Source organism: Eucyclogobius newberryi, unplaced genomic scaffold, assembly GCF_026437365.1.
Source record: "Eucyclogobius newberryi isolate DKJ021-1_F unplaced genomic scaffold, fEucNew1.0.hap1 SCAF_20, whole genome shotgun sequence".
Lineage (NCBI taxonomy): Eukaryota > Metazoa > Chordata > Actinopteri > Gobiiformes > Gobiidae > Eucyclogobius > Eucyclogobius newberryi.
Window position 1 is genome coordinate 21,554,249 of NW_027315835.1, and position 16,142 is coordinate 21,570,390.

Sequence of the window (16,142 nt, forward strand, 5' to 3'; positions counted from 1 at the left end):
AGCCTTGATTTAGTCTGACAGAGATTGACTAATACAATATGGCATGAACTTATTTGATTTATTATAAAGCATGTTCAAATATTACAATAATACTAATAATAATACTAATAATAATACTAATACAGCCATCTCGCATATGTTCCAAATGTCCAATATCCCGAGCTCTAGTTCTAGCTCTAACTATTCAAATTCACATCGTCTTCCTCTTTTACTCCACAGTTGAAATATTCAGCTGGTTATTTCAGTTATATTACTCCATCTCTTACTCTCCCTCTTTGCCCCTTCTGTCCCACACTCTGAATCATAGGACCGTCATAGGAGCAGGCTACAATAACACTGGATTTCCCTCACTTGCCGACAAGACAAAATACTTGAATGCTTCACACGTAAATAAGATCTGAAGGAGCAGAAATGCTTTAAGAGCCATAAGAAGTGCAGTTGTGTCCGTGGCAGAAATTGACAGTCTTTCTTTAGCCATGTACTGAAATATACAGTATATGTCAATTTAGTACCTCATTTGGTCATTGTAAACATGTTATGGCTTCTGGTTTCTGACATCAACGTTATCAAATGACATTTACATTGACAAGACTATAAAAAAACAAGCATTCAATTAGGATATTACACTGTTTTGTCACATGAATTGGCAGTGAAAAGACATAGAAGAGGGTCGGAATAAGTAAAGAAATTGTATGTGATCTTCATTGTTCTCACAGTAAAACAGAAAAGGCTCAAAAGGCATTTCTGCAAGTCTAGGTCAAACGACAACGCTAGCACCAAGCTCGGCTCTTACAGCTGTTCAGAAACATCAAATCTAAAAAATAAATACTATCAAATGCCCCTTCCAGAAACACTTTAGTAAATACATTAAAAAAAAAGACTTCGGTCTCACTTTCCTAAACCCTCTAAACTCCGTCACAATCTCAGTCTGGTCCCTGTTTCCGATTCTGCGAAAGAGAAAAAGTGAAGTATACCCTGCACAGAGGCATGGAGCGCCGGTTTAGGAGCTGATGATCTGCCCCGACCAGGTCTCATGCTTGGTGCCTGGGTTCAAGTGTGTGATCGCCACGTCCACAGCCTGGATCTTCTGGTTCTTGGGAGGAATGGGGCACACTTTGTATGTGACCTCGTCTCCTTCCATAGGCACATACTCGCCCTCAATGCTAGAGAACAGAAAAGTGTAGTAGGTATTCAGTTTAGAGAGCATTATTTATACTAGTAATGAAATACAAGGTTTGCAGTAACAAGAGTGTAAAAGTATGACTATTCCAGTACATTTTTTAGGATACTGTTTACTTTTACATACCTACATGTGACAGCAGGTATCTGTACTTTCTATTCCACAACATGAAGTACAAGTATTTTCTTCTTATAGTTTTACACCGGCTGAAATGGCTGAGGGGTTTCTTTTTTAGCACATCCATGGAAACATCTTTGAGTTTGAGCTGTGTGAAGATACTAATGTAGGAATGTAATGGGACTGTGTCTGTTGTCTAGAGACACTGCCTGTCTTATCGAATAAATCCTCTCCTCCTGGAGAAATGCTGCACGTGATGATCTTTCAGCAGCAAAATAATCTTTAAACCAAAACTGATGCAGTGAGTGGCTTCTCATTTCTGAAACAATGATGTGGAAAGACAAATCCTGTGGTCATGGGAAAGATGTCAGTGTGTTTGAGAAGGGTCAAATCATTGGGATCGAGTAGAGAAACATCTAAGGAGCAGCAGAAACTAATCTACTACAGATCTGAATCCCAGAGAGAGCGTTTGGGACGAGCTGGAGAAGCTTTGTGCAGTGGTCACTCGCTCCATCATCAATACAAGATCTTGATGAAGAAATAATACAACACAGGAATTAAATTAATCTTTTGACATTTGCTGATTGAACCTACTGAGGTGTGCTGTAATCAGAGCTAAAGACATGAAATATTAGAGCGTGTGCCCCTTTTTTCCCCTGTGGAAAAGTTTTTTTTTTGGACAGGCAGTGTTCATGGATTACTTTGTGGATTACGTTAGAGAGATGTACTGTGTGAAGAGTGGACTCACTCAGAGATGTGAACAAAGATGTCCTCTCCGCCATGAGTGGGCCGGATGAACCCATGACCCTGTGACCTGGAGAAGTTTTTACACACACCTTTGTAGACTGGACTTGATCTGGCCCGTACCGTCCTGCACAGAACAAACAGACACATGTAAAGTGTGTTAAACGTTTAAATGTTCTGCATAGACATAATGGAGTCTCACGCTGAGTAGGTGCGGGTGCGTTTGGTTGGCAGGGGGCTGGGCAGTTCTCCGGGCTGGGGCGGTTTCCTCTCCCTCTCCCACACACGGCTGCCCTCTCTCAGGAAGGGGAAGGACAGGGGCAGACGGGTGCGGGGGGAGGACAGGGGGGAGGATAGGGGCTCTGCTTGGGAGGCGGCTGGTTCTGACATCTTCTCTGGTCCAGGCAGACAGAAGGCAGTGGGCACGTTGTTCTGGATGAAGGCAAACACAGGTGAGGGTCACACCTCCTGCATGGCTACGCTCAGATCGGCGATGTGATGATGCTGGCAAGAAGATGTAACAGGAAAGTTAGATTAGAGATTTGGAAAAAGCACATCAATACCAGATCTAAATGAGAACTCGCCCAGATTCAACCTATTGATGCTCTCATTTGAACAAACATCACCATGAACATGTTTGAAGAGGTCAAAAAAGCAGGGTTAGCATGGATTTATACTGAATGAGATGGAAATAAATGCAGTTGTTTGTTGTAGAAGTTCAAACTAAATGATGGCAGTCTTTGCGATTTGCTAATATTCATATTGCGAATTTCAACCAGGCAGCTCATCTCACGTCACTATTTTCTTTATAAAAACCCTTTCTCTCACTGGAAGACTCCATCTACAATCTGTGCAGTCGGCCCGCCCTCGGAGCTGTCACTGCAGGATAAATACTGACATTTGTGCCGCGACACGGACCCAATCATCATTTACTAAAGGATCGAAGCGAGCTTGTTTATGAAAGCAAGTAAAAAAAAGGGCAAAAACAACAACGCTGCAAAGACGACGTCATTTCTCTTTTGACCTTGAAAGTGAAAATGCCAATCTCTTCCTTTACTTGTCAAACTGTCAAAATCAAAACAAAACAAAGCCAAAAAAATGACTTTGTTTACTTTTGGAATATTTCTCAGTCAGATTAAAAAACTGTATTTTGTCGTTCTCGGTCGTACATGATTTTGCAGCATCTATTGTATTTAGCGTTCCATTCTCGAGACACTTTGTTCGCTGCCGCAGTCGTGTCTAGAGAGTCACTTTGTGTCTGGGTTTTAAATCAAAAAGCAGACACAGGAATGATGCAACGATGCAGAGGAGAGACGGGACAGCCAGAAGGGCAATAAAGGTCAAACGCCGCTCCTAAAATGATAAAACACAATCAAACCCCTTCAACATCGTTCTCATTGACTTGACTTTCTTCCGGTTGTAGGTGGTGTATTGAGTTTTTTTGCTGCCTTCCTGTAAATGCCAACAATGTCGTATTGAGCTCCAGACAGTATTCTCCAATCGACTGTGCGCTGTGGAAAAGACAAATCAATACCTGATGGTGGAGCTGCCAGTGGTTAAAGACAGATTAAACAAGGATATGTTCTTTTGTTTTTACTTCTTTACTAAACTGGAGAGAAAGATTCATTGACTAAGATTTGTCACTTGTCGATTATAAAAAATAGTTGTGTTTTGATTGAGGTCTTCAGTCACCATATTTCACCATTTATTTCGGTTGCTAAGGTGAAAAGTCTCAATGTACAAAAAAAGATGATGAAGTTATTGTTTGACAAGTCGACCACTAAACTAGTAGTTAGTTACGCTGTGACAAAAAAAAGTGTCAAAAATCAGATGCTAAAAACAAGTATTTAAACTATAGTTGTTAAATTGAAGTATCAATACTTTTTTAAAAATTAGAAAATTTAACCTTTCCTTAACAGTTTTAAAATTACAATGAACGTTATCGGAATTAGAATAAGGACTATTGTTTTGTGTTGAAAAAGTTTTAAACCTTGACCTAAAAAAGGCATGTTTTACTATCTTCAAAGTATTGAAATTGATATAAAGATTGAGTATGTTGCTTAGTATCTCAATCGAATTTGGCATTTTCGTATCGTGACAACATTACTAGAAACATGCTGTGCGATCCATTAAATCTCTCTCAAAACTATTTTAATGTATCTGACCCAAACTGCACTCACAATACTACAACTGCATGCAAGAACAACTATTTTTAACATAAAAGTAGTAGAAAGCGATGTATTTTGTCATAAAAACGCAGATTAAACTCATGATTCACTCCCAAATCTTCCATTCATTTTTCACATCACGTAACACCTAAGAAAATACTGTATACATATAAACCAGGTCTGGGCTATTCTTGATCCAAACAAAGGTAAAACCAAGTCTAAAATGTCACAACACAATTTCTACACTAGTTCTAGGTTCAAAAGTTATAAAAACCTTAGTTCTTGCTAATGCCAAAACCAATTGTTCATGAGAAGGACTTGACTTTATATGTATGTTTGTCACACTGATCACTGTGGAATGATGGTACTATTAGCAGTACTTGTACTCTGTGAAATAGGGCCATTCCAGTAGTACACTGTAATAAAGGTACTATAAATAAATACCTTACATAACCCCACTTCTGAGAAAGCTTTGAATCAGCAAAACCTCAAGTAGCACAGATGCTTTGTGGACCCAGACAATGCTGTGTGACCGTAAACGCCTTTTAAACGGTGATGTAATGTGTGAGAAGGTTCTCCGTAATCTAAAGACCCTTTAAATGTTTGTAACAAATACCAGTACATTATGAATTCTGGAACGGAGGCAAAAGTGAAGGTGGATAGTGTGATTTCAATGGAGTAAGTGGGATTAACCTGAGAATATAACAAAATAACAAAAACATGAGAAATCAAGATGGAGTCTTACTATTGTCTTTTACTTTGTTTATTTAATTGGAGCTTATGACAGACACTTTTGATGAAGGCTAATTATTTCAGGTTTTACTGGACAAATACAGAAATGTTGACAGCTCAGTTGTTTTTCATTTTATTTACAGATATATCACATACTTTATCAAAAATTATACTTTTTGTGAAACTCAAATTCAATTTTGATGATAGAGAACTGTATTTTTTCCATATTTTTTAATAGAAAAGCAGACTAACTTGCATTTTGAGTAAATGTTGACTAGATTTGAGTGATGATTTTTAAATTCTTAAAATAAGATTTGCCAATAGTACTTTATTATTATTATTATTATTATTATTATTATTATTACTATTATTACTACTAGTAGTAGTAGTAGTAGTAGTAGTAGTAGTATTATACATTATTATACATTTGATCTGATGTCAGTTAATAATGGAAAATATATTATGATCGACTTGACATTGAATCCATTCTACAATTTTGAACATTCCCAGGAAAGCGCATTTTAAAGGGTCTTTTCTGAAACAACGATCATGTTTTATCTTAATTTGGTAGAAAATCACCCCCATCCATCTCCACAGAGGCAGGAGACGGGCACGAGGATGAGTGACTGATGACAGGACATAAATATGCAGCTTCCATCAGTCACACTGTCCCTTATTCAGTCCCAGGGCCCTGTAACGGAGCAGAGGATCACGCTCCGTTACAAAATGTTAAAAACGACGGCGCAGGAAGAGGAAATCTTTGGGAAAAATGAGACAAAAGGCCGAGAGCACCTCCCAGTGAAAGAAAGCAGGACATTGTGGCTGCATCAGCATGTGAGGCACGTCAGCACACAAACGCACGGACACTTTCAACTTTCATTCAAACATTTCTGGGTCAGATCGTTAAAGACGCAAGACGGAAAGTGCGTGCGTGAACTATTTACCCCTTTGTATGTATTTAATGTCATTGTTTTCGGGAGCGTTCTTGTCCTCACAGCGGGGGCGCACAAGGATGCTCTCCAACCGCAACATCCCAAACGTGTCAACTTACAGCCGTGCGTGTTATGATCGGTTTACGTTCAAGAAGTGGCTGCTTTGTCGGAGTAGAACGAGATTAAACGGATTTGTTAAAAAAAAAAAAAAAAAAAAAAGGCAAGCGTGCGTAAAAGCCCTGCGCGTAATGATTCAATAAAGACGCTACTTACGGACGCGCCGAGCTGCCGTCAGTCGCTCGCGGGACGCACGGGGGTTTTCGGCGTGATGTGAGGCGATTATGTAAGAAAATCCCGTGGAAAGAGCAAGGACGTGTGCTGAATGAGTGAGCGGGTCCTGGCGTGGATGGATGCGGCGGGATGGTGAGGGACACGGGCGGCAAATGAGAAGCGAGGCAGCGGCGGAGGGGCGGGGGATGTGGGGCTGAAAGCAACGGGAGGAAGCAGCACCGAACGCGCCACCACACTCTGGGCTTTGTTCTGCCCTTGAGCAGGAAGAACAACAACAACAACAACAACAACAACACATCACACAACTTAAGGTTCAGTAGATGTTATATGTGCACAGGTTTGGAACATATGAAGACAAATGGGGCTCAAATAGCTTAAATTATGAGTTCATATTTTCCCATAATACATTATATTGAAATAAAATTGTACAATAAACATCTGTCATTGTACATATGCAACTGCATTGCAAATTATAAATATATATGCCAGGGTCAAGGGTCATATGGAAATTGTCTAATTGTTGAAAATAATATTTTAAGTAAGGCAAGGCAAGTTTATTTCTAGAGCACAGTTCGTACACAGGGCAATTCAAAGTGAGATTCACACAACAGGGGAAAAAATGCTTTAAAATCACACAGACATGACAGAAATCACAAGACATAAAAGAGAAAAGTGTAAAGAAAATCCTTACAGTCATAAGCACAGCTGAACAAAACTGTATTTAGCTTAGATTTGAACATTGTCAGAGTAGAGGCCTGTCTCACATCTTCAGGAAGACTGTTCCAGATGAACTGAAACGCAGATTCCCCATGTTTAGTCCTGACTCTGGCACCAGCAGGAGGCCGGTCCCTGAGGTCCTCAGAGTCCGAGATGGTTCATATGGCACTAACATGTCCGAGATGTACTTTGGTGCTAGGCCATGGAGAGACTTGTACACAAGCAGAGCTGCTTTAAAGTCTCTTCTCTGAGCCACAGGAGCCAGTGCAGAGACCTGAGAACAGGACTAATGTGCTCATACTTCCTGGTTCTAGTCAGGACCCGAGCAGCAGCGTTCTGGATGCACTGCAGCTGTTTTACAGCTCGTCTGGAGAGGCCAGTGAGCAGGCCGTTACAGTAGTCTAGTCTACTGGAGACAAACGCATGGATAAGTCTCTCCAAGTCTGGGTTAGACAGTGTACTTTTGATGTTGGCAATGTTTTTTAGATGGTAAAAAGCTTCTGATGTTATTGATATGACGTGGCTGTTAAAGTTTAAGTCTGAGTCCATTATTACCCCCAGATTTCTAACTTGATTTGTAGGTTTTAGAGCGAGACTCTGGAGGTGACCGCTAACACACAAAGACGATCATTTCAGTCTGTCTGAGTTCAGCTGGAGAAAGTTGTTTTGCATCCACACACTGATCTGTTGGATGCAGTGACAGAGTGAATCCACTGGTCCATATTCATCTGCCGACAAAGAAACATACATCTGAGTGTCGTCTGCGTAATTGTGATAGGACACATTTTTGCTGCGAATCAACTGACCTAACGGCAGCATGTAGAGGTTGAACAGAAGGGGACCCAGGACTGACCCGTGGTCAGGGCATGTGGTCTGAGACACAGTTCACATGACTTGAAAGGGAATGACATGAGTAAAGTGGTGATAGCTGGATTCAAACAGTCATTTTCATACATTCACACACTTCCTATAAGTTATCTGTTCTTTTCCTCTGTATCTACCTGCATTGCAACAATGAAATTTCCCCATGTGTGGACAATAAAGGATTATCTTATCTTTATCCTTAAGTTGTAGATTTAGATGTGACAATTGTATGAATCACAGTTTACAATTCTGCTCATCACTGCTCTCACGCCATCAAACATGTGACATCATAAATGTGAGATTAAATAACCCTCAAAGTAATAAACTAAACTATTTTCAGACTGTGCGGAGTGACATCCCTTTTAAATATTCTGAAATTACAGCCCTCTGAATACTTGGTTAGTATTGAGCCTGTGTGTAATAGAAAACCTGGCTACAGCAAATAATACCCTTGAATACTTGAACAACTTTCTCAGTAACATCTAGAATAGTGTAGGTTATTGTCTCATAGGTTTCTCGCAAAAAGGACACATCATCCAAGTTGAAGTAAATAAAAGGAGATTTGATTTTTATTGTACAACCCATAGGCATTTCCGCAACACAGAAAAGATCATGTGGGAGAAAACACACAATTACTTCAATGTACATGGAGCCAGAAATTTACAGTTAGAAGCAGCTGACAAACAATGCATATATATATTTATAAGGAACCACGGCATATATTTGATGTTTTCTGAAATGGCAAATTATTATCACTTTATCAATCATTATTTGACGTAATAGTGAAATAGACGTACACTTGAACAAGGGTGTTGATAATTTGGAAAATCCTCACGTCAATTATGCTTGAACATATGTGAGCATGCAGAATCAATCAGTAATAAATAAATACAAAAGATTCATATGGTGTGCTTGACCTTAAAAACAGGGCAGAGGTAATGAGCGGGGCAGCTAATTGTGGGTTTGGCGATGCTTGGGGACTTCCTGAAATAAGAGTTTAGTGAGCCTAAAATAAACACTGCAATCTGATTCTGACACTTAATTGTATATTATAGAAATGAAATGTACAACACAAAACTCTATATTTCATAAATTGGGTGACAAAAGTCCACGTGTGTCTCTGCGATGCTGATATATTTGGACAGCTGCTAGCGTGTCAGGTCACTACATGGGTCAAAGATGCACGTGTCTAGTGAACTCCCATTGTTTCTGCGCCTCAGACTGATCTAAACTGTGGTCCAGCAGCCGACTAGTGGTTACGCTGCATTCTCAACATTAGCTAGGCACTTAGTCTGAAGTCTTTTAACTGCTAACATTTACATAATTTCCTCAAAAGACAGCCATACTTCAGTCTAGTGCGTTAATGCAGATATGGACAACTCATTTACAGCGTGTACATTCTTCCTCTGCCCACAACCTGCGTCGCCCCGTTACCCCTGGCAAATTCTCTAAACTGTTCAATGCTGGAGCTCTTTCATCCTGTTGAGAGCCGAGCCCGCCACGAACCATTCGATCTGCGTCTCGTTGAAGGTGTGGTTGAGTTCAAAAGTGTCCACCGAGCCGTCGCTGTGTTTCACAACTGCGGTGAGGGGCTAGAAGAGGGAGGAGTTTGTGTTCGTTAGTGCCATAAGGATTCATTAAAAGGCAAGTGTTAGAAATAAAGATTGGAGCTATGACCCTTTTATAGCATAGAGACCAAACCTGTCCATCCAATAAAAACCACAACAACTTATGACAATGTAAATCGCAAATCTCTTTGAAGGTGACCACTTTTCATGCAATGTTTGACGTTTGGCGCTCCACCTTTAGTTGGCTTAAGGAAAAGGTTTTGCGCTCCCCTTCTTTTTAATGAAAACAATGTAGCTCCTGTATACTGTGTGTGTGCGTTTCTAGTTGGGAAAGTGAACCCTCTCACGGGACTATAATGAGACTACCCTTTAGAAATGAGCTTTAGAGCGGTGTTCTCACCTTTCCTGGAGCAAATGTTGTAAGTCCTTTGATAGAAATTGTATCATCTGGGTGGATCTTGTCGTAGTCTGATGGATCGCTAAAGGTAAGTGGCAAAACTCCCTGCTTCTTCAGGTTAGTTTCTGGGAAATAAGAGGTGGAAATACATTTTTGAACAATGCAATAAAAAAAAACATCTGATACCATACCATGAATTCGGGCAAAGCTCTTGACAATAATTGCTCTTCCTCCCAGATGTCTTGGCTCAAGAGCTGCGTGTTCTCTGCTGGATCCCTCACCGTAGTTGTCATCTCCAATAACAACCCATGAAACACCATTAGCCTGCAGAGAAGGTGGAAAGGTCAAAACTCATAAAACATTTTTATCATCTTATTTGAAGGTTTAATTTTAGGACTCAATAAAACCAAAGTTCAGTGTAATTTCCTGGCATGCGTCATATTGTTTATGGCATAAATAGTGTCCTATTACACTACATACTTTGTAGTGACGGGCTACATCTGGCACTCCTCCAAAATCTCCTGTCAAACAGTTCTTGATCTTATTAACTGCATCATTCTCGCTGTTCACTGCTCCGATCAGCATGTTGTTGGAGATGTTGTCCAAGTGACCACGGAACTTCAGCCAAGGTCCAGCCGCACTGATGTGGTCGGTGGTGCACTTGCCTTTCACCTTGACAAACAAACAATATTTAATTTAATATGCAGTCGGCCACATTGAACAACTATGCCTAGAGTGAACTTACCTTTATCAAAACTTTCATATCTTCCAGGTCTTTTCCACTCCATTTGTCAAAGGGCTCCAGCAGTTGTAGTCTGTTGCTTGTTGGGTTGACGTCTACGATGAGACTGCTGCCATCTGGGGGTGGGTGCTGGTAGGTGTCTTGGCCCGGGTCAAAGTCTTGGGTGGGCAGCTCGTCTCCGAATGGGGGCTCCAGCTTGAACTTCTCACCATTGGCGGCTGTGAGGAAATCAGTCTCTGGGTCGAAGTCTAGTGTACCGGCAATGGCAAGAGCTGTGACAATCTGAGGAGGAAGAGGGATTTACTTTAACATCACTTTGTGATTAGGTTTGAATTGTTTTGTTGTTTATATATAGATATACCTCAGGAGATGTGACAAAAGCATGTGTAGCTGGGTTGGCATCATTTCTGGCAGTGAAGTTCCTGTTGAATGAAGTCACAATTGTGTTCTTCTCTCCCTTCTTAACATCTTGTCTGAAATCAGAAAGAAATCCAATTGAAAAAAGCTTTAAATTGATGAGTTTCTCATTGTATTAAACAAGAAACAAAGTATGTACCTGTCCCACTGTCCGATGCAAGGGCCACAGGCATTGGCCAAAACAACCCCTCCGAAATCATTGAAGATCTTTGTCTGCAAAAACAACAACATTTAAGAATCCCCTGCATTGCTTTAAAGTTGACACAAATATTTTATTGGCTTACATATCCATCTCTCTCAATAGTGGCACGAATCTGCTCAGAGCCTGGAGTCACTGTGTATTGAGCTTTGCACTTTAGGCCCTTGTCCAAAGCCTGCTTAGCTAATGAAGCAGAACGACCCATGTCCTCATAGCTGGAGTTGGTACAGCTTCCAATAAGGCCTAAAAGTGGCGAAAGAGGCAACAATTAAATACAACGCAAGTTACACTGTATATACAAAAATATAATGTTAGACACCATAGCAAGAGTAGTGAAATGCCTTACCAACTCTGACCTCCAGGGGCCAGCCTTTTTCCTTGGCAGTGGCACCAATAGAAGATATGGGGTGGGCGTAGTCAGGGGTGAAAGGTCCATTAATGTGGGGTTTGAGCTAAAAAGCACATTTTAAATAATCATGTTAATGATTTTATTCAAAAGTCTTAGAATTATTTCTAAACATCTCACCACCTCATTCAAATTGAGCTCAATGGTCTGATCATATTCACAGCCTTCATCAGGCACCAGCAAGTCTGCATTTTCATCAGCAAGAGCAGCAATGTCTTAAAATTAGGAAATGTTAATAAATAAAATGTATAAGACTGAAATGTATTGACAAAATGTGTTCATACATACCTCCGCGTCCAGTCTTTTCCAGATACGTTTTCATTCTGTGGTTGTAGGGAAACACTGATGTAGTAGCTCCAATCTCTGCTCCCATGTTGCAAATAGTAGCCATTCCTGTATCATAATGTACAAATATTAAGTACATTTGTCAGAGAGACATTTTTTTTAAATGATTATCATTATTTCTATTTCTAACCTGTGCAAGAAATTGAGTCAACTCCCGGTCCATGGTACTCCACAATGGCTCCAGTGCCCCCTTTGACCGTTAAGATGCCAGCCACCTTTAAAATTATATCCTTTGGAGAAGTCCACCCAGAGAGGGATCCTGTCAGCTTCACTCCAATCACCTATAAAAATATAACAAAAATGTCAACATGTTCGGTAGATAAACAATAATATGATGGTTTTACCTTGGGACACTTGAGCTCCCAGGCGATTCCTGCCATGACATCGACAGCATCAGCTCCTCCAACTCCAATGCAAATGGAACCGAGCCCACCACCGTTGGGCGTGTGGGAATCTGTGCCGATCAGCATGACCCCTGGATAAGCGTAGTTCTCCAGTATGATCTAAGGGGGGCATTTTATATTAGATGTTAGAGTGTTAAAATTGGCATATGCTTCTGGTAAGAATCTAGTCACACTAAACATCCTCTTACTAGGGATGCGTACCGCTACGACGGACCGGATCTGGACTTGTAAAAACGTTTCGGTTCAGGTCCAAAAAAACCAAAACCCCGGTGATTCGGTTCTGGACTCATAAAATATAGCACTGACATACTATATACTTTTTGTTCAAGAATCTAGACCATCTTAAACCTTCCAGTGATCGCAAAATTTGCGCTGGAAAAGACGTAAACACTGCCATGCGCCGCCGTCAATAGCGCACACGGACCCTAATTAGTGACGCACAGCACGGGCATAAGTTGAAGCCGGCGAAATAAGTTTAAAGATGCGAGAGACAGGAGCATCTCGTACGTGTCGAGCTGCACGGAACTGTGTATCCACATGCAAACATTGAAGCAGCAGCCGGTAAGATCGCTTTGTTTGAACTGTGGCCGCCGTGTGCGATGTTGTGATCGTTAATATGCTGTGTGCGTCCTCGAGTGTTAAAGGGGCGGGGTCAGCGTGGGTTCCTGTCGGTGTAAATATGAATGAAATAACTTAGTGTTACGTTGTGATGTATTTGGCATCAAGTAAATACAAAGTAAAGTCAAAGTAATATAGCTTAATTGATGCAGTCATTAATTGGAGTTTATATTTTGTAATAGTATTTTGTAGTTGTTAAATATGGTCTGGTGTTTAATGCTGCTAATACGATGTATTATTTTGATGTGTTGTGTAAAATATTTTCATATTCTACTTTTGATACTGCTAAGTTGATTGCTTTATAGTGATTCAAGTTGACTTTTATACCAGTTTTTGTAACTGTTATTTTACACTGACTTAATTATTTACACTGGTGTATTGTCTGTTTGAAGGTTTTTACCTGACTTTTGATGCCAATGGATCTGCAAAATTAAACTCAACATGCTCTTGTTGTCGAGTTGAGTCTTGAGTTGTTCAAGTAATGCGTGTTAACGGTTAAGCTATAGTTTAGCTGCTAGCTAGTAGCGTGTGATTTGTAAGTTGTAACTTCTGTTAAAAAACAGTGAATAAACCAGACAAGTTGAGTTTATTTCAATCTGCAGTTAAGCCTTGTGTTTGATAGTCGTCCTTGTTCAAGTGTCTTCAACTTAATTGAGGCAAGTAGCTTGTGTTACGCTGTTGTAACATTATGCAAATATGGCATGGTTTAGGCCCGGACCTAATGAGTCCGGACCTAATGAGTCCGGACCTAATGAGTCCGGACCTAATGAGTCCGGACCTAATGAGTCCGGACCTAATGAGTCCGGACCTAATGAGTCCGGACCTGAACCTAAACCTCTGGATTCGAATCCGGACTTGAACCTGAACGTGGGTTTAGGTATGCATCCCTACCTCTTACCGGTGAGAAGATCAGATAAATGACATATGTATCAGGGAGCGCGCACACGCACGCGCACACACACAATGTGAAGGAATGTTTGATTTGATGTATAATAGCATCGACCAAGTTGTAGTAACAGGAGAGAGAGAGTAGTTTGGTGTCTATGAACGTCTATGGTGGTACATACCTGATGGATAATTCCAGAACCTGGTTTCCAAAAGCCAACACCATATTTGGCACCAGCAGTAGACAGGAAGGTGTACACTTCTTGGTTAATGTCCTGCAAGAAAAAATATCACATCACAAGTTTAGTCAAAAGAACAAAACTGTGCGCTCATGTCATTATTTACCTTTGCTCTAGCCAGATCCTTCTCGCCTCCGATCTGGGCTTCGATCAAGTGGTCACAGTGAATGGTGGAGGGCACAGCGACCTTCGGGAGGCCGCTGCTGATGAACTGCAGCATGGCCATCTGAGCGGTAGCGTCCTGCATGGCAACGCGGTCCGGGCGCAGGCGAAGGTACGTGCGCCCCCGATCAATCTCCTGGTTTTGGGCGTCATCGAGATGGCCGTATACAATCTTCTCTGACAAAGTGAGGGGCCGACCGAGTCTGTGTTAAAAATATATACAAATTACGGTTTTAGTTTGTGTTAAGATTGAAAAGTATGTCAAAGAGCAGACAGGAAAGTGTAGATCAAACAGCAGCGATAAGTGAGTGTTGGGGTAAACAGTAATATGGGCCAGAGTAAACAGAGTGTAATCACTGACCTTTTCTTGACAATGTCCACGTTGGAGCGGAGATTGTCGTAGTTGATGTAGGAAGTGGGTTCAAATCGGCTCATGGACACTTGAGCCTTGGCTCTGTGGGCAGCTGACACATGCAGGCGGCGGGCACCATGGCCCAAAGCCAACTAAAGACAACAACATTGTCAAGCGCAAGTGAAAAACAATCACAGGTGAACAAACAGACGCGGCGTAGAATGAGGGGAGAAAACTCGTGTCTTTTAAAGAGGAAATGGTTTTATTGTCGTCCGTCTGTCCCAATCTTTATTATGGGTGAAAGTATAACGAGTCACCTCGTTTAACCTTCAGCAGAGCCGCCTTTAGCCTAGACTGGTACAAAGTCAAAAAGAACATACAATACAGCTCACTTGTCTTGACGATTTCTGGCTTTTTAAACGAATGGAAAATGCGTATTCACAATGCTAACTTAACATCTGAATGGACAAGTAACATATGCGGAAAACGCAGATTGTGAGAAACTATCCGCTCTTTTTTCACACTTTTTTCACACTTATGTGCTTTATCTTTTGTATTTTGTAAAAAAAAAAATTCTATTGAGAGTGTTTTTTAAACTTCCTATATTCTGTGATCTGTCCTTTTCCTCTGTATCTACCTGCGTTGTATCAATGAAATTTCCCCATGTGTGGACAATAAAGGATTATCTTATCTTATCTTACTGACCGAAGCCACTATTCGCGTCAGAGACCACCATGAGTGACCACTGAGAGCTCTAACCTTGTGTTCACCTTGCAACTTAGCATCTAACACAAACATGGAGAAACTGTGGAAATAACATGATACGGACAGAACCGCTACCAACGATTATCTGACGCGCAAACTATCCAATTTGAATGAACTTGTAATATTGTCGTTGCGCAATGGTTGAGCTCGGGACACGATGACCTGAGCAAGGAGTCATAGAGAAATGTTACAGCTGGTTATAGCTCGAGCTAGGGCAAATTGTACAATAGCGTCAAGACATTTATATTAATATACAGTGAAGACATCGATGTTTGCATACGACGGCTTTACAGAACGTAAAACGTAACCAATTGCTAAAAAGGAGAGTTTATACCTTACCCTGAGCCGGGAGACAGTGAGACAGTAGGTTGCCATTTTGTTCACTGACAAAGATGTGACCGTACGCGGTGACGTCACGCTAATATAAACGACAACGTGCCAGGTCCTGCAAGGACAATAAAAGGTTTTGTAAACGTATCAGACTTTCTCAAACTTTTTCTGGTGCGCCCCCTTTGGGAGTTAAAACGAAGTAGAATTGGCGCTTCACTGCTTTAAATTCAGCGTTTCAAGGAGAAGACCCATAATATAATAGATCCATGAAGAAGACGCACTTGCGTTACTTCTGTCACTGTAAATCACTTTCTTCTTCTATTGTGTTTCACTTTCAGCGCAGCGGATACACAATATAATAGATCCCAGGGGGTACACACAGAATGACCGCCATGTGATGATATGAAGCATATTGTTGTTGTTGTTGTTGTTGTTGTTGTTTTATGGCGGTTGGCATCCAAGTGTTGCATTACCGCCAGACTTTAATCCTCAGACGTTTCGAGACTTTAATCCTCAGACGGGTGTAGTCCTCAGACTCTGTCGTATTCTTTTCGCATATGCTTTATAT

General features: G+C 41.0%; 2 protein-coding genes across 2 annotated transcripts; both read right to left on the reverse strand.

The window, feature by feature from the left end:
• Positions 1–283: 283 nt before the first annotated feature.
• csdc2a (cold shock domain containing C2, RNA binding a) lies at positions 284–2,550 on the reverse strand. Its single transcript, XM_072456581.1, has 3 exons — positions 2,244–2,550; positions 2,046–2,168; positions 284–1,163 (listed from the first exon to the last, which is right to left on the reverse strand). The coding sequence occupies exons 1-3, from the start codon at positions 2,429–2,431 to the stop codon at positions 1,001–1,003; spliced, it is 474 nt and encodes a 157-aa protein (XP_072312682.1). The 5' UTR covers positions 2,432–2,550; the 3' UTR covers positions 284–1,000.
• Positions 2,551–8,286: 5,736 nt separating this feature from the next.
• Positions 8,287–15,689, reverse strand: aco2 (aconitase 2, mitochondrial). The gene is made up of 17 exons (XM_072456555.1): positions 15,584–15,689; positions 14,489–14,631; positions 14,072–14,330; positions 13,909–14,001; positions 12,164–12,322; positions 11,950–12,100; positions 11,763–11,867; positions 11,598–11,689; positions 11,415–11,520; positions 11,154–11,311; positions 11,009–11,082; positions 10,814–10,925; positions 10,456–10,734; positions 10,191–10,382; positions 9,902–10,034; positions 9,714–9,835; positions 8,287–9,337 (listed from the first exon to the last, which is right to left on the reverse strand). Exons 1-17 carry the CDS (start codon positions 15,617–15,619, stop codon positions 9,203–9,205), a joined length of 2,349 nt encoding a protein of 782 aa, XP_072312656.1. The 5' UTR covers positions 15,620–15,689; the 3' UTR covers positions 8,287–9,202.
• Positions 15,690–16,142: the final 453 nt, after the last annotated feature.

Bases quoted from the DNA above. Each gene is read 5' to 3' on its own strand.
- csdc2a (XM_072456581.1), bottom strand. From the start codon at position 2,431: ATGTCAGAACCAGCCGCCTCCCAAGCAGAGCCCCTATCCTCCCCCCTG. The intron at 2,169-2,243 runs GTGAGACTCCAT...TGTTCTGTGCAG, and splicing joins CGCACCCGCACCTACTCAGC to GACGGTACGGGCCAGATCAA. The intron at 1,164-2,045 runs GTGAGTCCACTC...TCTGTTCTCTAG, and splicing joins ATCTTTGTTCACATCTCTGA to CATTGAGGGCGAGTATGTGC.
- aco2 (XM_072456555.1), bottom strand. From the start codon at position 15,619: ATGGCAACCTACTGTCTCACTGTCTCCCGGCTCAGG. The intron at 10,035-10,190 runs GTATGTAGTGTA...CCTTCTCTGCAG, and splicing joins ATGTAGCCCGTCACTACAAA to GCTAATGGTGTTTCATGGGT. The intron at 9,338-9,713 runs GTGAGAACACCG...TCCCTCTTCTAG, and splicing joins CAACATTTGCTCCAGGAAAG to CCCCTCACCGCAGTTGTGAA.